The sequence below is a fragment of the Dryobates pubescens genome, chromosome 21 (genome assembly GCF_014839835.1).
Source record: "Dryobates pubescens isolate bDryPub1 chromosome 21, bDryPub1.pri, whole genome shotgun sequence".
Classification (NCBI taxonomy): Eukaryota; Metazoa; Chordata; class Aves; order Piciformes; family Picidae; genus Dryobates; species Dryobates pubescens.
Window position 1 is genome coordinate 17415808 of NC_071632.1, and position 23936 is coordinate 17439743.

The 23936-nt window shown below is 48.1% G+C and overlaps 1 protein-coding gene across 1 annotated transcript in view; it reads left to right on the forward strand.

Moving 5' to 3' along the window:
- LOC128898293 (uncharacterized) overlaps positions 1-21064 on the forward strand; it is a 48419-nt gene extending 27355 nt beyond the window's left edge. Inside the window, exon 3 of the mRNA XM_054171277.1 lies at positions 20942-21064. Coding sequence (XP_054027252.1) covers positions 20942-20945 — 4 coding nt within the window. The 3' untranslated portion in view covers positions 20946-21064. The remainder of the gene's footprint in view (positions 1-20941) is intronic.
- Positions 21065-23936: the final 2872 nt, after the last annotated feature.

Consider the following 23936-nt stretch of genomic DNA (forward strand, 5'->3'; position numbering starts at 1 on the left):
GAGAGCTGGACTCCCAGGTGCAGGGAAGTGCTGGTTTTCTCTGCTGGAAAGTTACTATCATAGAACCACAGATTGGAAGAGACATTTGGAAATAAGTCATCTAGTGCGACTCCTCTGCAGTCAGCAGGGATGTCTTCAACCACATCAGGTTGCTCAGTGCCCTGTCCATCCTAACCTGGAACATTTCCAGGGATGGAGCATCTACCACCTCTCTGGGCAACCTGTGCCACCCTTTCACCACCCCTTAGTCTAAAAAAATTCTCCCTTCCATCTGGTCTAAATCTCTCTCCTTTACTTTAAAACCTCTTGTCCTGTTGCAGCAGTATATGTAGGGCATGGGATGCAGGATTGAGTGCTTCTGCCTCCTTGCAACAAAGACAGATGTCCACTCTGAGCACTGCAGTATTGGTGCTGAAGTATTTCCATGCTGAACTTTGGCCTTCCTACAGCTATGGTTATAGGAACAGTCCTTTACCTCTCATCTGAGGATAGCAAAGTGCCCTGCAAACAATTAAGTCTCACAATCCCCCAGCGAGCTGGGGAAGAATTATCTCCTCATTTTTACCTGTCTGGAAAATGCCACAGAAATTAATTGACTTCTTCAAGGTCACTCAGAGAGTCAGTGGGAGAGTTGAAAATGAGACCCAGGAGTCCTGACTGCTGGTCCTTTCTAACCACTAGACACCTAACATCAGTTGCTGGAGAACCTGCTCTTAGGCTTTACAATTTTGATTAAAGATTCAACAAAGTTAGAGCTTTCAAAGAATTCACTACAACTCGACCAAGGGATGCATGACCAGGCACAGCCCCTCTGGGAGCATAAGCAGTGTTTAAGAAGAGCTGATCTGCTGTATGCTCTGCATATGCTTGAGGTCATAGGCTTGATGCCAGCTCCCATGGACAGCAGGTCTGGCTCCTGCCATCGCAGGCAGCTCAGGCGGCTCTGCATGTCGGTGTTCGTGAGGTGAGGTCCTGACCTGAAGAAGCAGCAAGCTGTGGGCTTCTGTTGTGTGTGCAAAGCATGTAATTTAGCTGTGAAGTACAAGCAGCCGGGGCCTTGAGAGTAACACAGGTAGTTCGGTGCATTGACCTCCTGTGCTCCATGCAGAAGCACAGCACTAAGCTGACTCTGCCCAAAGTCATCCTGTGTGGGGCAGAAAGCACCTTCCACTGGGCTCCTCATCTCCTTCCCTGGGGTCCCACCCCACAGCCCTGCGCTCTCACAAAGCTCAGCGACCCATCTCTGATACCACTCCCTTCCTTCTTCCACTAGTGAACAGGGACACCCTCCCAGAACTGCTGCTGCTCTCTGCTCAGTACCGCTCAGCCCCATGAAGTGTCCCATAGCAAGGGTGGTGAGGGGAGTGCAACCTACCCCTTCATTTGCTCTTGCCTGCTCCTCTCTTTCTGGGATCACCACTTCTAAACCCCTCCATCTCCTTCAGCAAGACCTATCCCAGCTATGTGACTCACTGTTACCCTCTAGTGCTGGACCAGGTGGGCAACAGGCATCACCCCAGAGAAAGTGGGCACTGCAGGCATTTGTCCTCTCCATTCCAAACTTCCCCAAATTGAAGTCCTGCTCCCGGTGACTCATTATAAGGTGCTAAAATTCAGCCCCTGGATGGTTTGCTGAGCCATTTGCTCTGCCTCTCACACCATGGCCAAGCACATTTGTCACCTGGCTGTTGGTAGCATGGAAAAGCATTTTTGTTCCCTTGATTATGTGTCTGGTGTGGTTTTTCCCTCCCTCTCTCCCTCCCTCCCTTCCTCTCTCCCTCCCTCCCTCCCTCCCTCCCTCCCTTCCTTCTTTCCTTCCTTCCTTCCTTTGGCTTGCCCTGCCATCTTGAGTTTTGTTCTCCAGACCTTGTCTGATGTGGTTTTAGTGGAGGGACTGGTAGGTGGTTTGCCTGTGGAGAGGCTGATGGTGAGATGCCTGCCAGGAACAATTAAAGAAAACTTGTTCTGTTGGAAACTCCTATATTTTCATAGGGAAAGCAATGCTGGAGAGAGGAGCCAAAGTTTGCTCCCATTCTGCACCAGTAAGAGCTTGGACACTAGAAGATGGGGAAAACCAAAGCTGCTTTCTGCTTTCTCACAGTCTCTGAGAGTACTGCCACTAGTTTCCAAACAGCCAGGATTTTCCTACTCTGCTAAGAAAGGAGGGACTAAACATCTTGAGAGCAGTCTTTGTGGATAAGGCTAAAGACAGCTGTGAGGCTGGGAGCATAGTGCTGGGATCTGGCCAGGGTGGAGTGAGGAGCTTGAAACAGGGATGACTTTCTTGGGGGGGGATGAACAATGGAATCCCTTGCTGAGCTCTAATCCTCCTCCAATCCTTGCTTCCAGGGGAAGAGGGTTAGCATTTTTCCCTGGTAGGATTTGTCAGTGTTGGGCACCCAAGTAAGATACCTTCTCAGTCTGGCCTGGCTGCAGCCCTGACTGCCAGTGAGTCAACCCTGGAAACACTAGTTAAGCTACTTTATTCTTCATATTTTTCCATTTATTTTCTTTCTTAATGAGTGCTGCCAATACCTTATTTCACACATGCTGACATGGATTGTAACTTGCCCACCTGAAGAACCTACTAGTCGTGTTGGGTATGGGCTTGAAGTCGTGTCATCAAGAGTTTGCTGTGACCCCCTTATACATGGGGATCTGTTTTTCTGATAAGCTTAGCTAGTTTATGCATGACATGCAGCTTGTGGGTTTCTGTCCTAGTGCATCTAGTCTGACTGTATTTGAAGTTCACAGTGTCCCCATTGACAGAATAAACATCAGTGTTCATACAAATCATTTACACTTGGAGATCCTGTGACAGAGCACAGTAAGGGTGTCTTGTGTACACCAATGAATCGAGCAAAGCAAACATCCTGTCAGATAGGTAAAGAGCTTTGAGAAACTTTATGGAGCCAGAGACACCATTTGATCTTTGAGCCCCAGCACTGGCACACACACACACGTGCCATAAAAGTTCACCCATGAATTTCTGCATTGTATCCAGCAATGCATTCCTGAGTAGTGTGTCTGTTCCTGCAAACACACAGGGCACTGCTCTGTTGCCTCACTGGAGGAGGATGGAGTGTTTCTCGGATGCTGTGGGAATCTGAGGCATCCACAGAGGTCTGGTAGGAAATAATGCAGGCTTGTAGGCTCCCTCCCTCCTGGAGCAGCTGCTGGAAGCTGGGCAAGATATCCCCAAAACCCTCAAGAACTGTGAGATATATGTGTGTCTGTGATGGAGTTGAGCTGCATCCACACAGGTCTGGTAGGAAATAATGCAGGTCTATAGGCTTCCTCTCTCCTCGAGTAGCTGCTGGAAGCTGGGCAACATAGCCCCAAAACCCTCAAGAGGTGTGAGACATCTATGTGTTGGCAATGGAGTTGAGCTCCTGGCATGATATGAAGGGTAGGGTTCAGCTCATAGATGGAGACAGCTAAATTCAAGTGTCTGCAGGGTGGTATCCACATAATCATTCTGTGCCTGAGTTGCAGTAAGTGCAGATCTTGCCCATCCAGTCAGTGGACACCAGAGAGAGATTCACGTGGTCAGATGAACAACTGCATTGGGAGGGACTCAGCTTTCTCAGCATTGGCAACTTTTGCTATGTGGAATACTCCATGTTATCCAGAGAGCTGATATCCAGGACACTTGTGGCACCTGCAGTGGCAGACATAACAAAGTACATGAAGATGACCCAGATCTGGATAACATCAAGTTCCAGAGAGGTACAGGTCTCCATAGCTCTTTCATCATATCTGCCAGCAGATATATGTGCAGATACCTAAGAGCACTGGACATGTCTGTGTGGAAACTGAGCTGAGCACCAAAAGTGGAGTTTTTCTTTCCTAACTAGACATTCATATGTAGATAACTATGTCTAGTGTGGCTACTCCTGGCTCCCTTTATCATGGGTAAGAAATGTGCAGTCCAAGGGCATGATTCCTCTGCCCAGTTTTAGATGTATCCTCTAGGAAGAGAAGAACAACCCTTTGGTTCTCCTGATCCTAGAGATGAGAACTCTATAGGATCTAAAAGGTGCACAGCAAGATAGGAGCCAGCACTGGCTTTTCCCTGTAGATAAAGTTGTTTGAGCAGAAGAATTAGCTTTTAGCCAGGTGGGGGGCTGTCTCTTTTCCCAGGCAACTAGTGACAGGAGAGGACAGAGTCTTAAGCTGCACCAGGGGAGGTTCAGGCTGGATGTTAGGAAGAAATTCTTCCTAGAAAGAGTGATTTGCCATTGGAATGGGTTGGGTGGGCAGATAGTGGCATCACTGTCCCTGGAAGTGTTTAAAAACAGACTGGATGAGGCACTTAGTGCCATGGTTTAGTTGAGTGCTAGGTGACAGGTTGGGCTTGATGATCTCAGAGGTTTTTTCCAACCTGGTTAATTCTGTGATTCTGTAATTGCATCTTCAGGAGATAGGAAGTCCACTGATTCCTTTGGTAGATTTGCCCTGTGACCAGTAATTGTCTCATCTGAAATTGCCTGATTTGAACTTCTGGCTTCAGTTTATGTCCTGCTTCTCTTCAGCAGCTTGAAGGATCTTTTGGCAGTGCAGCAAGTCATGTATGCTGGTCATCTCACTGATAAAGAACTGGAGCTGCCCAAGGCTTTGCAAGCTTGCTTAAAATTTGTAAGAACTGAGATAACACACGGCTGGACACATAGTTTCTGTCAGTAAGGACAGTGGAGCAAGTCATGAAGTAATTCTGTGTTATGAGATAACTGACTCTGTGAGGTCGTTATGAAGCAGCCACCTACAGGAAAGCAAAGCTATGTACAAGCCACATACCAGTGGGAGATGCCAACTGTATATTGAAGTGTGTGGAATAGAATAGAATAGAATAGAATAGAATAGAATAGAATAGAATAGAATAGATCAAGTTGGAAGAGACCTTCAAGATCATCAAGTCCAACCTATCATCCAACACCGTCTAATCAACTAAACCATAGCACCAAGCACCCCATCCAGTCTCCTCCTAAACACCTCCAGTGATGGTGACTCCACCACCTCCCTGGGCAGCCCATTCCAATGGCCAATCTCTCTTTCTATGAAGAATATCTTCCAAATGTCCAAAGAGAGTCATGAAGCCCCCCCAAAGGGAAGGAGACTACCCAGTGGGTATGGTCACAGGAACACTGTTAGCATTTGCTGAGAAAATGGAGAGCAGGAGAGCAATCAGACATTTGACTTCCGTGTCTTATATGGAAAATGGATTGGAGTTGTGAACTCAGAAATAGATTTCAGTTCTTTTCCACCGGCTCTAGAGTAAAAAACAGCTTTCTCAATGAACAGAATTGCACCATGGAGACTTTGATCCTACAGTATTTTCTGCTAGTGGAAGCAGCTCTGCGTTTTGATAAACGTTTCAGCATAACCCAGAGCAGATGCTTTTCCTGACTGACTCTTTCAGAATACCTTCTTTTACCTCAGCTTGTGGAACAGGATGTTGAATCTTCTCTGTTTCCCTCTTTGGAACTGCACAACAGCTTAGAAGAGGCAATTGGAAAGGTTCAGAAGAGAGAAAGCTGAATGCAGCTGTGTGACTATATGGTGGTCTCCTTGCCTTCTGAATAGGTCCTAACACCATGACTAACTTCACTAGCTGTGATCTTGGCCTCACACTCCATGAGAGAGATACTAAGAAGATAGGATGCCTGAAGTCAGTGGGATTTGAGGCTGAGTGAGAGAAGACCCTTGGTGCTGGGTATTGCACATCAAAGAAGATAAAAACTTCAACAATGCAAAGATCCCAGTCAGGTAGGCTGGGGCTCTGAGCAACCTGATCTAGTTGAAGATGTCCCTGACTGACTGCAGAGGGGTTGGACTAGATGACCTTTAAAGGCCCCTTCCAACCCAAAACATTCTATGATCTATGACAACTCAGAAAGGAGTGTTAAGGCATCCCCTACTCGCTATCAGCTAGTGTCTCTGATCCCAGATGGAGCCTCTTGTGCACAGCTGCTCTGTGCACATCTGTTTCATCACCCTCAGGGCAGGTATTGTGAAAGAGGAAGTGGACACCATCCCAAGTAATGTCAACAAGGTGAGAAGATCTTATTACAACAGCATGTACTGGCAAGGCACTTAGAGTCACTGTGCCTCAGTTTCTCCATCTGCTCAGTGAAGCTGGTAGGACAAATCTATGGAGTGTCTCCTGAGCTGTGTAACACTAGCTGGTCTATGTCACACCCTCTGATGGCGTAAATCAATTCCCATGGAGCTTACTGACAGAGCTTTTGGCCTGAAGCTTGCAAAGCAGCCAGAGATTCACATGCAACATACGAATCCCATCCCTGGGGCAAACTCCACTGCCAAATGTGGGAGCAGGAGTGGTGCTTCCTTGCTAGAAACATCACAGTGGTACCCTGGGGAGTGAAAGAAAAAAAGCCAAAAAAAGGAAGACCTTATGTTGTCCTCTTTCCAGGCACAGTTTAGTTGAATTTCAACCAGCCTCACTCAAGCCTCCCCCCCACGACAGCAAATGTCACTTGTAAAGTGTGTAATTTGTGCCTGCAGGCTCGTGTCACCCAGGTCACACGCAGACGTGTGCTCCCTGCTGCTCCCTTCTCTGCTTTGAAAGGACCTGCTTTTGGCTTTTGGGTCGCCTGGCATCCCAATGAGGCACTCGCAGAGCTGGGGCTTCGCTCTAGCATGCGTGGGCTGGTGGAGCTGTGGGAGGCAGGGACGTCCCCTCTGCTGCAGCGGCCACCTCTGCGCCTGGCTCCCTGCGGACGGCTGCGTCGTCCGAATCGCCAGCTGGCTGTGGCTGCGAGCCCACAGGGTCTGCTGGGGGAGAGATTTCTTGTTTCTTTTCAGGCAGATATCCCTGCTTTTGGCCTTGGCCTTGTGTTCTTCTTGGCTGATAGTCTGCTGCTTGCTCCCTCGGCATCGCTGCGTTTGCAACACAGATGGTGCTCACAGCATCCTGCCTTACCAGCCTGACCTGGCAGCAATCTCTTTTCCTCTAACTGGAAAGCTGACACTGCTCTGCATCCTACAAACCCAACCTGTGCTGGAAAGGAGCTGTGAAACCCTGGGAAAGCTGTTAACACATCCATGTTGTGACCCTTGCAGATCTTCAAGGCTGTGTTGGCCACACCATGATGGTTTCAGGGTGGGTGGCTGCGATGCTCACTCTGCTACGCAGTCCTGTCCATGCTCTGATTCATCTCAGGCAAGTGATGCTTCTCTTGGAATTATTTACATATTAATACCCACCCCCACCCCCCAAAAAAAAAGGCCCCCCATCATACTAGACCTCAACTATTTTGTCTTTTCTCAATGTGAAACCTTGGCAGGGTTAAATAACTTCACAATACCATCTAACTAAAGGAGTGCTAAACAAGTGCTTCATCATTTTAGGAAGTGAAATTTGAGCTTCTCTGGTGTGCCAGCCCAGCAGACGCCTCCTGAAGCTTGTTTGTCAACTCAGGAGGCGTATGGCTCCCCTGGAGGTCAGGCAGACATGTCTGTGAAAGTGCTCTGATGAATGGGAGTCATAAACCACTGGTGGCTCTCGGCCCTGGATGATCCTATGAGGCAATTCCATTGCTTACTGTATTTCAAAGACAACAGTGGATGAAAGGTACTGTGGTAGACTCCAGACACTCCTGCCAGGGTTGAGGGCCCATTTACCAATCAAGAATAATGACATTTTACACCTTTTAGAAAGCACTTCAAGATCTGCTTTTGATAAGTGCCTTAGAGAAGCCAACTGTTGCTATTATTATTTATTCCAGTGTCAGAAATGTGTCCACATGTAGTAGTAGATGGATGTCACCATAGAGACCTTACAATCCCATCAGCCAAATGATAGCAGAAAGGGACTATCCAAGTGCATCTGAGGGGGGTTAAGTGACTTATTCAAAGCATTGCAACAACATGTGGAAGAGGTGGGACTGATTTCAGTGCCATATCTTCAGTAAAGATCAGGATAGTGAAGCAAAGCAGTCCTTACAGAGAAGGGTCCTGGACCCTCCTGGTTTCTAGGCAGAGCTATCATCATGCTGGGCAGTGAGCCTGTGGTGAGTGAGCTTCCTTCTGTGTTACTCCTAACAACATCTTGTTGCTTCTTGAGTAGAATTCCTGCTGGGACCCAGCACAGGACAAAGAGAAAACGTCTCCTAAATATTTTTGGGGTCTGAAAACTGGGTTCTTCTATACCCTTGCCTTTGGGGTGAAATGTATGCTTTGAAATTCTGTTGGAAAAGGAAGAAAACTCAGTTTGAAAATCTGAAACTAGGTGAGGGACATTGGACTTACTCAGCCAGAGAGTGTGTGAACAGAACAAGAGCTGGATCCCCACCAGATCTAAACCTGTCCTTAGTTAGACACTCTTTAATCTGTGGCAATTAAGTAAATTAGAGTTCAGTGGCAATAGCAAAGGTGCCCAGCACCTTGGTGAGTCATCTTGGTGGCTCCACTGCCAGTGCCAGCCTGAGGATGGGAGGAGCAGATGCTCCTGTGTGCAGTGCTTGAAGGCAGCACTGAGGCAAGCTGATGGAGCAGTCTAGAAAAGCTGAAAGTCCTGTTGAGGCTTAGGTCAGAGATCAAGAGAGGACCTCAATTTTCAGACATATCAGTCTCATGCTTTCTGTGAGGGATAGTGAAAGTAAGTGTCATGTCCCAGAGCTATGGGCTGTGGTGCCATCACTGAACACTGCAAATTCCCATGTGGGTCTTCTCCTGCTCCCACTGAAGACTTTGGACACCATCTTAACTGGGGATAAATCTAGATTTGTAAGGAGAAACAAGCATGGGGGGTTTGGGGAAGAAACACTTTTCCTAGAGGTTCTTTTTGCCAAGTAGTTTGCATTTTGTTACTGCACTGCTGGGGCCCTGCTTCAAAACCAGCCCTATGAGCTAAGCAGGGGCCCTCCTTGCAATGCCTTTGTCTATTCCTTTCCCCCCACTGTGTGCCACAGAACTGCTCCTCATCAGGTGCCATTAATAAATAAATCACAGAATCACAGAAACATTCAGGCTGGAAAAGACCCTCAGGATCACCAAGTCCAACCAAGAGCCCTACTCTGCAAGGTTCACCCCTAAACCATACCCCCAAGCACCACATCCAAACGACCTTTAAACACATCCAGGGTTGGTGACTCAACCACCTCCCTGGGCAGCACATTCCAATGCCTGACCACTCTTTCCTTTTGCCCTATTCTCCTTCAAGCCAACCCAAGGGAATGAGATACTGCTTTAACAAATCCTTCTTAACGTGATGGTGAATATAAACCCGTGATGGAGAGCTGTGGTGCAGGAACAGATTGCCCAGTTTTCTTAGAGCAATGGAGTCGTGCCTGTCATTAATAAAACATCTTGTTGGATGGGGTTTAATTATTTTTCCTCCTCTCAGTTAAGATCATTACCTCTGCTTACATGGAAAAGCAGATAACGTGATGAAGGTTCTTGTAATAAGCCTTGTCGGAGCCATCATCTGCCAGAGAATCTTGGTAATTAATGGTTTGTTTAAATCCCAGTGCATAATTGTCTTTGCATTCTTGACTGACTGTTGCTTAGCTCCTGATGGGACATTTTGTAAAGTAAAGGGGAGGGCAGTGGGAGATTAATTCCTCACAAATGCTCATCAGCCAGGTGTGCTTCGGTGGTGTCACTTCCCAGCAGTGCCACTTGGAGAGTGACTGTCGGCGTGCAGGAAAGCAGCAGCTCTTTGCTGGACATCTGGGCTGGTATTTTGGAGCAATTTACAGTGTGGAATGCTGGCACATGGATTTATGAATAGCACTCAATGCCTTTTATGAGCTAAGAAGCATGAGATTTCTTTCTGTTGGTTCCTCTGAGCACCACCTTGTCTCCCCTGAGCCTCCTCTTCTCCAGGCTGAACAACCCCAGCTCCCTCAGCCTCTTCTCACAGGGCTGTGCTCCAGACCCCTCCCCAACTTTGTTGCCCTTCTCTGGGCATGTTGCAGCAAGTCAACCTCCTTCCTAAACTGAGGGGCCCAGAACTGGACACAGGACTCAAGGTGTGGCCTAACCAGTGCAGTGTACAGGGGCAGAATGACCTCCCTGCTCCTGCTGGCCACACTGTTCCTGATGCAGGCCAGGATGCCATTGGCTCTCCTGGGCACACTGCAGGCTCATGTTCAGCCTACCATTGACCAGTACCCCCCAGGTCCCTCTCTGCCTGGCCGCTCTCCAGCCATTCTGACCAGGCACAGCTCTGAAATTCTCAGAGAGCATTAAAAAAGAAGTCTCCTGTGCAAATACAATACAAAATCAAAGAAATAAAATAAAACAAAACAAAACAAAACCAAACCAAACCATTGTGACATCTATCTCAGTAGATGCAAATCCTGAGGAGATGAAGGGACCAATGGGTCTGCTCACTCTGCTTTGAAGCCAAGGGGTCACGGCATCAGCTTTGTTGGGACTGTCACTTTGCAGCCAGGAAAGCATTTAGTGAAACTGCAATCTGACAAATCCTAAAGTGAAGAGCTAATTTCAGTCAGTGGCATGCCTCTGAGATTGGTAGGTAAGTGCACATCCTCGCTGAAGAGGTTAATGCCTGACAGAGCCTGTCAGCGGAACGAGGAATAAAAACATTGTTGTAAACATCAGCCCTCCGTGCCTCCAGAACAAACAGTGAGCAATTCCTCCTTGGGAGGTGTCTGTCTGTGCCACGGGAGGCAAGGACTAGAGCTGGGATCTCAAACAGTAAACAGAGGTTTTTATACCTCAGTGACTTTATGACCCATAGTAGCTTTCACGGTTCTCTGCTCTAATCAGATCTCACGCCTCAGGACAGAAAGCATTCTGGCATCGGGAAGGAATCTGTCCTCCACACACCACAGATGCCCACAGGTGACCAATGACAAGGTGCATTGTGTCAAGCTCCCCTCTGAAACATCCACTGTCAGTGCCTGCTGGTTCCCCTTTCTTCAGCCAAAACGTTGTGTAGCTGCTAATTGCAAGATGAGAAGGCAGCAGCTCACAGCCCTGCTGTTGGTTATTTTTGGGAAGCCCCCAGTGCCTGTGCTGACAGCCCAGAAGGAGAGAGTGTGCAGTGTGAGGTGCCTTTGGGCACTTTCATTTCTGGAAACGTGCTGTGTTCCCAGCTCTGCTGGCATCAGCTGAAGGGCTGCTGCCTTCCAGCTGCGTCACCGAGCCAGTGGAGCAGCACAAAATGAGGATGAGCCATGATAGGGAAAAGGGAGAGCGGTCCCCTGGGCCTAGGGGGCCAGTGGTGAATGGTGGGTGAGTGTCTCACCTGTCAGGATGGAGATTTGCTAAACACCTGACTTGTCTGAGTTGCTATAATCAACTTCTTGAGAGTCTTGCCTTACTGCAGTGTGGTTAGACTTGTCAAAGGGTCCCTCCAACCCAATGCATTCTGTGAGTCTATGGAATTGGAGCTCCAGACATGCTGGGATGGTGGGAACACAGAGAGGTTCTCCCTTCCCAAGGTCTTGTGCTTTGCTGGATCATCAAGCGAGAATTCTCTTGCAAGTTGCCATGGTGGGAGTCAGCGTTCAGAGCAGGGCCTAATTTTAGCTGCTTTTGTATAGGTGTGTTCATGTGAGCCAGCATCTACAGGAGGCACTTAGCTGAACGTGGTGCCTATAGCTGCATCTCATTCTCTGCTGCGGTGAGACCTCACCTGCAGCAATGTGTCCAGTTCTGGAGTCCCCAGCACAGGAGAGACACAGACTTGCTGAAGTGGAGCCAGAGGAGGTCACAAAAATGATGGGAGGGCTGGAACCCCTCTGCTGTGAGGACAGGCTGAGAGAGTTGGGGTTGTTCAGCCTTGAGAAGAGAAGGCTCCAGAGACACCTTATTGCTGCCTTTCAGTACTTAAAGGGACCTATAAGAAAGATAGGAGGAGACCTTTTAGCATGGCCTGTTGTGACAGGGCAAGTGGTGGTGGTTTTAAACTAAAAGAGGGGAGATATAGACTCTGGAGAAGGAAGAAATGTTACAGTGAGTGTGGTGAAACACTGACACAGACTGTTCAGAGAGGTGGTAGATCACAGGTGGTAGATGCTCCATCCCTGCTAACATTTCAGGTCAGGTTGGATGGGGCTCTGAGCAACCTGGTCTAGTCAAAGATGTCCCTGCCCCCTGCAGAGGGCGGGGGGGGGTGTGTGTGTGTTGGACCAGATGACCTTTAAAGGTCCCTTCCAACCCCAAACTTTCTAAGGTTCTATGAAAAAGGCAAAGAACAGCAGCATCTCTCTGCCTCTCTCTCCCTTTCAGGCAGCCATGGCTTCTCTCTTGTGTTAGCTGTCATCCTCCTCCTGTTTCTGCAAACGCTGTAATTCCAAAATAGAAAAAGGAGAAGAATGCAAACCCCCCAAGTGCTTAGAAAGCCCCACCAAGGCAAAAAAAAATAAAGAAAGAAAAAAGGAACTGAAGATATAATTATGCCTCTTGGATTAGATTTTCCCCTTATAATACTGGAAAAATACTAAACATGTTCATGTGATGTTCCAGTGTGCAAGTGTCTGTAGCACTTCTCCCTCATGCTTGCTCTCTTCCTCCCTTTGTTTGAGGAACTCCTCCTCCTTCTCTGTCTGAGGAACTGCCAGCATCTGAAATAGATGCACCTATAGACAGCTCAGATGTCGACCTGCAGCACTGCTGTGCTCTGATTTAAGGATCAGTGTCCATAAAACCCACCAAATGCAGAGCCACACCATTTGATCCCAAAAAATAATGACATGTGGAACCCTCTTTTCACTGTAATTTGGGTCTCCAGCTCCTTTCTGTGTACCTCTGAAGAAAAATGGAGGAACTGAAGGGATTGGTGATGCTGAACCTTCCCTGCTCCCACCACAGCCCCTGGTTTCCCTGTGAAAGCAAGGAAGTGGTAGGAGGCAGGAGCAGTTCCCCCATGGGCTAGTGGATGGATGCTCCAATGTGGGTTTGAATTAGGGGGGAGGATGTCGTGCTGTAAGTGAAATTTAAGCAAATATAAGAGGTTTAAGTGAGGTCTAAGCAAGGTTTTTTTACAGCTCAGCTGCACATAAGCCAACAAATAATCCCCCCTGGCTACTTTGGCTCCTGCTCTCATTCCCTCCTCAATCAAGCCCCGCTGCTAATTGTGCTGTCAAAGCTCTGCAGGAAATTCCTGCTGCCTTCATATGGAGGCTTCTGCTGACACACTCCCGGGGTCAGAGGATCCCGTGCTTAATTTATTCACTGTTTTCAGACTCAGGTCCAAGCAAGGCCCTGTACTTTCCCTTTCACCTCTCCCCTGAGGTCTGCAGTAGCTGAAATCCAAACCCTGCAGGGCATCACCGTGTTTTGCACTGATTTAACTGGAAGCTTCAGGTACTCAAACATTTCTGCAGCCTTTGAGCACAAAAGTAGCCTTTTTCTCCTCTGCTTCCATCCCCTCTGTTATTCAAACACTGTTCCAAAAAAATTTGAGGAATGAGCCACGCTGCTTATTTCTTTCTGGCACATTTCATGTTTTTCAGAGCAGTGTTTTCCACCATGTTGCAGAAGGGCTCACTGCTGGGCATGGTCCTCAGCAGGCTCTTGAAAACCCAGTCTGGATTTAATGCTGCTGAGGAAACCTGAAAGCAGATCTGTGTGCCAAAGGCTAACATTTGAATGTTGGATGTTTGCACACCTCAGCATCAGGGACCTGCTCACTGCTCTGATGCCCTGTGGAGTCAGACCTTGGCAAAGCAGGCTTGAGTCCTCTACACAAGGTAGATGGTCCCATAGCATGCAGTGTGTGTCTAAAGCTTTATTCTATGAAAACCTGGAGACTCACATCTATCATGGCACTTCTTAGACAGCATTTGCTTGGAGATAACTCTTAACTTGTCAAAGAAAGAGGTGAAGAAAGAGCAGACATTCCACCAAATAGGCTGTAATTCAGTGGGGGGGAGAGGGGGGGAATGAGATGCCAATAAAATAACCCAGAAAAATGAACGTTTTAATCTATGAATACATTTTTTTTTGCCTTGTCTTTTGGAACGGCACTTGAAATCAACCAGAGAGTCTCCTTGCCAGCTGTGAAGGTGCCATCATAAATTCAACCTCCCATGAAAATTCAAGCTGCCTCGTCCTCGTTGGGGTTTTAAATTGAATTAGTTAACTGAATTAGGAATGCTTTTTGCTCTTCTGTGTTTGGTGGTGACTGATAAGGCTGCAGCGGCAGGGAAGCACGGGCTCGGTTCGGGCCCGCGCGTGGGATCGGTTAGCCGCCTGCGGGAGAGCTTCCCTGAGCCAGACCTGTATTGCCTGCATAAATGATACCTGTGACAAATACCTGGTGTCATCGACATGCCATTAGTTTCCTTCACTGAAAGATCAGGCAGCTTTAAAAAGCCAATAAATTCCCACAGATTGTCTCTGAAAGGGAGGAGGGGGAAAAAGATTCCTTGGCCGGCCACACACCATTAAACCCAAGAAGTGAGCAATGTTTTATGGTTAGCAGGGCTGAGGTCACTGCTCTTGGACAGGTGCAATTAAGATTCACTGAAGCTACCAAAACCCACTGCTTCTGCAGGTGCTGGGGCAAAGACACCTTATTCAGAGAGCAGTAGATTTGTCTCAGAGGAGTGACTTGCTGCACTGCTGCAGTTCCAGGCTATGCTCATCCTGGGAGCCATTTCCAGTGTTTAGAGATGCAATCTACCATGGATCCCACTTTTAAAAAGGCTTAAAGAAGATCCAGGGAAGAGCCTTTGAAGCCAGGGCATGCCTTGTAGACTAAACCCCACATGTATTAACCCATTTTTACAAGGAGCTTTGGAGTGTTGTGACGCTCCTGCAGCTGACATTATGCCCACCTTGGGGTCACCGCATCTCTGTCCCTCAGGAAACTGTCTGAAGCCACATGGCTGCCTTGTTCTTTATGCAGATGATCAGCAAGCGTGGTGTGAGAGTGCAGCAGCTTCCTCCTTGCCCAGCCTGCTCAGGAAATCTGGATGCTGCCGGTTTTCAGGTGCCATTTCCTGACGTTTGGGTGTCCTCCCATTGTTTTATTGGTCGAAATCATTTCCCCAGAGCTTGCTTTAGCTGCAATCCTTTGGCAAGTTCTTTGTTCCCACTGTTCTGCTTGTAATAACGATGTTACTCATTCCCAGGTCTATCTTTCAGCCACTTTGCAGCCAGATTTTGAATTTCAAGAAGCCACAGTTTTGGGGGCTGTTATTTTTCTTTTCTTTCTTTCTTTCTTCCTTTCCTTCTTCCTTTCCTTCTTCCTTCCTTCCTTCCTTCCTTTCTTTCTTTCTTTCTCTTTCTTTCTCTTTCTTTCTTTTTTTCTTTCTTTCTTTCTTCATTCTTCCTTTCTTCCTTTCCTTCTTCCTTTCCTTCTTTCTTTCTTTCTTTCTTCCTTTCTTCCTTTCTTCCTTCCTTTTCTTCCTTCCTTCCTTTCTCTTTCTTTCTCTTTCTTTCTTTCTTTCTTTCTTTCTTTCTTTCTTTCTTTCTTTCTTTCTTTCTTTCTTTCTTTCTTTCTTTCTTTCTTTTTTTTTCTTTCTTTCTTTCTTCATTCTTCCTTTCTTTCCTTCTTCCTTCCTTTCTTTCTTTCTTTCCTTCTTTCTTTCTTCCTTTCTTCCTTTCTTCCTTTCTTCCTTCCTTTTCTTTCTTTCTTTCTTTGTTTCTTTCTTTCTTTTCTTTCTTTCTTTCTTTCTTTGTTTCTTTCTTTCTTTTCTTTCTTTTCTTTCTTTCTTTCTTTCTTTTCTTTTCTTTTCTTTCTTTCTTTCTTTCTTTCTTTCTTTCTTTCTTTCTTTCTTTCTTTCTTTCTTTCTTTCTTTCTTTCTTTCTTTCTTTCTTTCTTTCTTTCTTCTTCTTTCTTTCTTCTTCTTTCTTTCTTCCTTCCTTCCTTTCTTCCTTTCTTTCTTTCCTGTCTTTCCTTTCTTTCCTTCCTGTCTTTCCTTTCTTTTTTTCCTGAAGGTCTCCAGCACAAACACTGGCTTTGATGAGTGACTCACTCCCTTTGTTACAGTAGCATTGTTGAAGCTCTGGTGTTTTCAGGCAGTGAGCAAGGCAGGGCTGGGAGGAGGAGTTCTTGTCTTTTATTGGGCTGGATGATACAGTTGGGAAAAAAAATCAGGCAAGACTTCAGGCATGAGATCCTTCTCTTCAGGTTTGGAGCTGCTTTTGCTGCCTTAGAGCTGACTGGAAGTTAAGCACAGCCATTGCAGTCTCTGACTGAGTTCAGCCAAAGTCAGTGCAGTTCACAGGATCACAGGGTGCCAGGGGTTGGAAGGGACCCAAAGAGATCATCAAGTCCAACCCCCCTGCCAGAGCAGTGCCATACAACCTAGCTTAGGTCACGGAGGAACACATCCAGACAGGCCTTGAAAATCTCCAGAGCAGGAGACTTCACAACTCTTCTGGGGAGCCTGTTCCAGTGCTCTGTGACCTTTACAGTAAAGAAGTTCATCCTTGTGTTGAGGTGGAGCCTCCTGTGCTGCAGCTTACATCCATTGCTCCTTGCCCTATGGCAGGGGGCAAGTGAGCAGAGCCTGTCCCCTCCCTCCTGACCCCCAGCCCTTAGATATAAACATTTATTAAATCCCCTCTAAATCTTCTCTTTACCCAACTAAAAAGCCCCAGGTCCCTCAGCCTCTCCTCACCAGGTAGGGCTCCAGTCCCCTAATCATCCTTGTTGCCCTCTGCTGGACCCTCTCCAGCAGTTCTCTGTCCCTCTCGAACTGGGGAGCCCAGAACTGGATGCAATATTCCAGGTGAGATCTCACCAGGGCAGAGTAGAGGGGGAGGAGAACCTCCCTTGATCTGCTGGACACACTCTTCTTAATACACCCCAGGATCTTGTTCTTCTGACCTGGAAAAAGAGCCTTAGAGCTCTTTGCCAGCATCACTCTAAAGTCAGCCTCATGCTAGGACTACTTATCATTTCATCCAATAAATGATAGCAGCCCCTTTGATCATAGCTGCCCACATGCCTCTTTAGCTTCCAGTTGCTCTTTTATACCTGATAAAGAAAGCAACTGGAGATAATTCATGACATTTTGGCCTTCTTCCTCTTGATGTTGGCAGAAAATCTCCACATTCAAGTAATTCCAGTCCCATACAACAATTTCACAGGAGGAAAACTGGGGGGGGGGGGGGGGGGGGGGGGGCATGTGTGGAGACAAGCTACCCAGTGTCATTTAAAACTTCTGTCCAAGATAACTGGGGAGAAAAAAATAATCCCAAACTGGACAAACCTCTAAATAAACTTACTGGGGAGGCTCCTTTTCAGAGCTGACCCTGGGGTCAGAAAACTTTTCCTAACACAGGCAGAAGCTGGGGAAGAGATGACATGATGAGGGGGAACCCCCAGTTTGGGGCAGTTTGGGGGCAGGTTGTGCCCAGGCCAGCAGGAAGCCAACCAGTTTGCACACCACTAACTGCAAGGAGAACTTCTAGCTCCCATAGTGCCACCCCTACTAAAGCTAGGCCATCAGTGATGCTGCCTCTGGGCAAACTGCTGCCTGTGATGTCCTAGATTAGATTAGATTAGATTAGATTAGATTAGATTAGATTAGATTAGATATGATATTAGTAAGAAATTCTTCAGTGTGAAGATGGTGACACAGTGGAGCAGGTTGCCCAGAGAAGCTGTGGATGCCCCATCCCTGGAAGTGTTCAAGGCCAGGCTGGATGGAGCTTTTAGCAACCTAATTGAGTGCAAGATGTCCCTTCCTGTGGCTGGAGACTTGGAACTAGATGATCATTAAAGGTCCACTCCACCCCAAACCATTCTATGATTCTATGAGGGAGGGAGGGAGATAGCCAAGCACACCCACAAGTCCCTAAGGGTTTGCTGGAGCACTTGTCTTTGGCAGGTGACTGCAGGTTTTCCAGGCTGTTTATTTCAGCCTAGCTGGGTGCAGGAAATCTTTCCTCCTCCTCTCCCACTGCATCTGACTCACAAAATGTTTGAAAATCCCAGGTTTCTGCTGTCTCCTGCCTCTCCCCCTCTGGGTAAGGGGAGGCTGAAGGAGAAGCAAACAAAGGCATCCTTATGCTCGGGGGAGCTGACTGGTCGTGGAGCAGCGACTCCTCCTCTCCTCCCACTGCCCTCCCGGGAATCCAGCCTTCCCATTGTCTGTAGCAGCTCCAGGCATGCTAAAGGCTTCCTTGGCATGGCTTTCACATCCAAGCAAGAGCTGGGGCTGATGGAGAGGCTGCTGGTATTAATTAAGCAAACTGTGGTCCACGCTTGAGGCCTTTGCTGTGCACGTGGTGTGGGATTTGCTGCTGTGTGCTGTTGGGTGAGGAGGCTTTAAAACCAGGGGTAAAGGCACAGCAAGTCTCTTGCACTGGTGTGCTTGATCCTCTCTCAAAATTACCTTGCAGGTTTGCTGGAGCCAGAGGTTCTCTTTCTTATGTTTGTGTGGCAGTGAGCACCGCAGGACCTTGCTCCATGCCCAGGGAGCATCGTTTTAACAGCAAGAGTGATGTTTTACAGCTGTGGATCTGACCAACAGAGGCTAATGGTGATTTGTTTCCAAAAATCCATTGAAAAGCAGGGAGCTGGAGTCTGGATCTGCCACCCTGTCTGCAGCATCCAACCTTGTGCAATCACCTGTCAAGGGGTGGGAGGGGATGGGAGCTAGGCTGGTGTGGCAGAGCTGGGCTGCCTGCTGAACACTACCCTGCAAACAGGGTTAGCAGGAGGGTTGGATTAGATGATTTCTGGAGGTCCCTTCCAACTCCTCCCATTCTGTGATTGTGTGATTCTGCAACAGCAGCCAAGATGTTCTCCAGCCAGAGCTGGTCACAGCAGCAGGACAGATGACATCAAATACTGAGGAAATAAACACCACAACTCACTGTGATGGGATTTGATTTAAATACAGAAAAAAGCAGCTGGGGCTCTGCACAAGGCACAGCAAATGTGGGACTCCTTTTATCTGCAGGCAGGGAGTCCCCTTGCTATTTTGTGTTACTGTGTTTCAACTGATGGCTTGGATGCATGGAGAACTACTGCATCAGTGCTCCTGCCACAGCACTTGAGTGTCATAAGAACAAAGGAAAAAGAACACAGTCTCCAAGTCACTGTGCATGCTCAGAGTGGCACCTGGGTGAAATGAGGAGAAGCATTTCCAAGAGAGCTGTTGGGGGGGTTTCTGAAAGTGTTTTCAAGCCTGTGACCTTGTCAGCTGAGCTTCCAAACCCTGTGATGGCCAACAAACCTTCATCCCCATGTGGTGTCCTCACCTTCTTTATATAAACTCAAGCCCCAGGCAAGGGCGGTCAGCCAAGCAAATACACACAAATTCCTTCCTTCCCTTCTTCCACCCTCTGCTCTGCTCAATGCACCCGCCCCACATGGGGCCTTGGAGAGAAAGGTCAGGACCATTTGGTGTCCTCTTACTTTGGCTAGTGAAAGAGTGTCTCTGGCTGTGAAGCCTTCTAAAAATAACCCCTGCTTGCAAAGCAGTTTAGCTCTCCACCACGCACAGGAATCAAGTGATGGGAAAGATCTCCAGCGAGGGAGATATCCCGAAGAGGAACCACGCGGTGCACTGCCTCTCTAGTAACACCACACAGATGCTTCCTCCTCCCTGTGAGCATCCCTCATGCTGAGAGAGGGCTTGAGAGGGAGAGACCTTAGAAAGCCTCTCCTGGCCACCTGCATGGGTCTCACATGGGAAAGCAGACCCCCTGGAGCTGCTGGTGACTGAGCAAAGGGACCCCTGCTGTAAGGCCCCAGTGAGCAGGCTGGCAGTGGGGCTGGGACACTGGCAGGATGCTTGACTGGGCAGCATCCCACCCTGCCAGGTGGCTGTGGTGTGGATGTACAGCAGGCAGAGTGCCAGCATGCAAAGAGAGGCTTCAAGTGGCCATGGTTTAAGGAGGACCATGTGAGAGGACCATGGTTTTGCTCAGTGGTAACAGCTCCCACACCATGGAGCTGCTGGGTTAGGGGCAATGTTTGGGGCAGGGAGGGAAGATGTGGAAGATAATCCTTTGGGAGCAGATCTACCTGCCAGAGGCAGCCCCTAGAGGCACTGAGAGACATTTTAGGGCTTCATTTAATTCCTTCAGGAAAAGGAGGGGTCCAGCAGTGCAGAGCAGGTTGTTGGGGCTGCCAGTGTAGACATAGCCACAGCACTGACATTTCAGGCTTTGGTGGGGATCTCCCATCATCAGAACTGGCCAGTATAACTCAGCCCACTGAAGCCTTTACCCTCATCTCTGTTTTTCCCTTTGGCTTACCAAGTGCTGTTCTGTGACATCACTTCTCCTGTGATTTTTAACACTGAAACCAGCTCAATCTTCTATGAAAGCCTTTTCCCAGGCAATCCTGTATCAACCAATTAATTCCTTATCTAAGCTTCCCATGAAATGTAACGAGGTCAGGAAGTGGCAGTGGGAAAATGTGCCAGCAAACCCCAGAATTACCCTGGGTTTCAAAATCAGGGGAGTGTTTCTATCACACTTATGGAGAGCTTGGAGGATTTCATCCTGAATGCTGCAGGCTGGTCCCCTGGGTACAAGGAGAAGGATTTCAACCCGAAGGAGTGTGCAGAAGAGATGTGTGAGGAAGGTCAGAGGAATGGAGAGTCATCCATTCAAGAAAGGACTAAATCCTCCTGGTGCTTTAGATGGATTTCAGCCATTAAATGAGCAGCATTATGTTTTATGGCTGCCTAAACCAGCTGATTGTGGGGTTTGAGAAATCACTGGCCATATATTCTGTGCTGTAACCAGGAATGAATCTGGCAGGTTGCCTGTAGCTCAGTGATTGTGTCTCTCCAAGAAGACAGAAGGGCCTTACAGTATTTCCTGACTGAGGTCTGGAGAGGCCAAATACTGGGAACAGTCATCAGTCTCTGACAAGGCAAAGCAAGTGATGGTGACAATAAATAAACTGGAGGTCAGCCTGATTTCCCTTAATGGGCCATTTGTGGGAAGGAGAGGGTGCATGTGTGTGTGAACCCTCTGATATTGTCCAGGCAACCATCAGACTAACCATCCACTCCTCTTTCAACAGGTGAAAGTGGACAACGTGCCCAGGGTGCTTCCACACCCACAAGAGATTTTTACATCCCCAATGCAAGCCAAGTAAAGCACAGGAGCAGATGTCAGGAGGACAGGGTAGAGCTTATGTGTATGTGTGTGTCCTGCATGGTGATGACCCTCTGGACATGTGTACACCAAAGCCTGGGGAAATTTTTTGTAGGGGTGAGGAAACTAAGAGCTCTATGCTCCAAGAGAAAGCCCTGGGCAACTACTGTGCTGTAGATGAAAGCTATCTGAAAGCACAGCATCAGGGGCAGCTCTGGTACTTACACTGGAGGACAATTCATCCAGCCTGGCTGAGCTGAAAAATAAGGGAAGGTGAAGTTTTGGAGTTTTGGTGGTAAGCTGGGAAGGCTGTAGTTTTGCCAGGAAAACAAAATAAGATGAAGATTCACCTAAAAACCTTCTTGTCCTCTTGTTTCCTACATGAGTCACAGGGAAAGGCACTGTGCTAAGAGTCAAGATTCCAGTGCTAGTTTCATCTTTGTGCTTGCTCCACTCGTGGCCTGCCTCTCACTGTCTCCTCTCCATAGAGTGGGATTAATCACAGTTGCAAAACATTGCAAAGTTCTTTGCCAAGCTTTTGACAGACACTGAATGCTCTTCTTAAACCTGAGTGCTGGATTTACTTAGACGATGTCCTAGCCAACATCCATCTCCCAAACCAACCTGATGCGAGCGAACCACTCTTCAGGCTATAAAAAGATAGCAGTGGTGGGGCAGGAACTAATCCATTTAGCACTTCCCAATTAGCTGCTCAGCCCTCACTTAGAAAACACCCTTGGTAACAAGCAAAGCAGGATTCCAAAGGCTGATCTGGTCCCTCTTTGCTCATTAGCCTCTCTCTACGTGCAGCAGGAAACCCGTCTGTGTCGTGCTCTGCAGAGAAGGGAAAGCTGGCCAAGGGCAGCCACACAACCTCTGCATCTGGAGCTTCATTCTGCAGGGAGCTGCAGGGACTTTCACACACGTAGAGAAACGGAGTAATACCAAACAGTCTGGAACATTCATACGTCCCACGTAGGAGCTGGTGCTTCCAAGCCAGGGAAAGTTAGCAAATGAGCAAAGGAGGAGTGCAGGGGTATGCAGGAATGTTGGTGCAGGGCTGTACCCTGAGCTGGGAATCCCAGGGGGAGGGCATGGGGAATTGCCTGCCCCTGCGTCAGGAGAGCCAGCCCAGAGATCAGAGCCAGCAAGGGCTGCTGTCGCTGGCAAGCACAATGAAATAAAAGAGATGCTTCACTATCCATCATCAGGTGTGTCACACTTCAACACTCAAAGGCTGGAAGTCAGAGCCTTTCTCGCCAGCATTTCCAGTCATTTTCTTTCAGTTTCAGGCACAAGGAAAGGAATTACAGTAGAGGTGTTGCAGGTGAGATTTCCCCCCTCTCCTGCCACACACATCCACGGCAATGCATTGGTCAGTTGTGTGTAGCATCTTCCTTCCCCAAACAAAACAATTAATTCAGTTCTTTACCTGGTCACTTGTCCAAGAATGCTTTGGGGTAGTGAGACAGAGACTAAACCAGTCCTTTTCTCAGTCTGTGACAGCGACATGTCACACATCACATCACCATCCCTCCTTGCAGAGATGGGGTATCCAAGGGGCAAAGCATTGTCTAAAATCTTACCAGGACTCTGGGGGTTGTGCTCAGCCTCTCCAAGTGTGGTCCCAAGGCTGTCCAGACATTTCTTTAGCAGCCTGGGATGAGGAACAGGTACACAGAGCAAGTTTCAACTCAGTGTTGATGCACAGCTGGATGACTATGAGCTAGCAGCATGCTCAGGTGAGCAAGAAAGCCAACAGCATCCTGGCCTGAATCAGGAATAATGTGAACAGCAGCAGCAGGAAAGTAGTTGTCCCCTTGTACTCAGCACTGATGAGGCCACACCTTGAGTACTATGCACAGGTTTGGGGCCTTCACTACAAGAAAGTCTTGAGGTGCTGGAGCAGGTCCAGAGAAGGGTGATGAAGCTGGTGAAGGGTCTCTAGAAAGGCCAAGTGAGCAGTGGCTGAGGGAGCTGGGGTTGTTTAGTCTGGAGAAAAGGAGGCTAAGGGCAAGCCTCATTGCTCTCTTCAACTCCTGGAAAGGAGGTTGGAGTGAGGTGGGGGACAGTCTCTTCTCCCTGGAAGCAAGTGAATGGATGAAGGAGATAGCCTCAAGTAGCACCAGAGGAGGTTTAGATTGGATATTAGAAGAAAATCCTTCACTGAAAAGGCTCTCCAATGCTGGATCAGGCTCCCCAGGGAGGTGGTTGTATCACCATACCTGGAGATGTTTAAAAGCAGTGGAGATGAGATGCTGAGGGACATTTACCACTAGATTTGGTAGAGCCTGATAACGTTTGGACTTGATCTTAAAGGTCTTTTCCAACTACAACAATTCTATGACTCTACCCTACTGCACTCTTTGCTGTAGTTTCAGCCTTGGAGCGAAGAAATGAACAGATCCATGCAATGTGGTGAGAATTAGCAGCACGTGAAGCAGAAGAGAACTGAAGAAGCGAGCCCCTTCGCTTCCACAGCCACAGAAACGTGTGCTAGATAGAGACACAGGCTCCTTTTTGGCGTTTGTCAGGCACCAGCAGCTTCCCAAGGCTGTTTCTGACAGCTTCGGATGGATTTTCCTTTTGTAACAACCTCTCTGGTGGAAATCCCCCTTGGTCCCTGCTATCCCAGCAAAGGAGATTGTCTAATTCAGCTCCTTTTCCCCCGGGAAGATGCAGCTGATTACGCAGCAACAATGTGTACCAGCACGTTAATGGTGCTTGGCACCTTCCCGGGCTGCACGGGAGGCAGGGATGGTGCTGTCATTACGGAATTAGTCACACGGGAAGCACCGCAGGGTTTGTTTAATCCAAGGAGGAGGGAAAAGAATTGCTGGGGCGGGGTGGAGAGAGCCAACAAACTGCAGCTTCCTGAGCCAGAGGATGAGGGAGCCGAGACAGGAACCCGGCACCTCTGC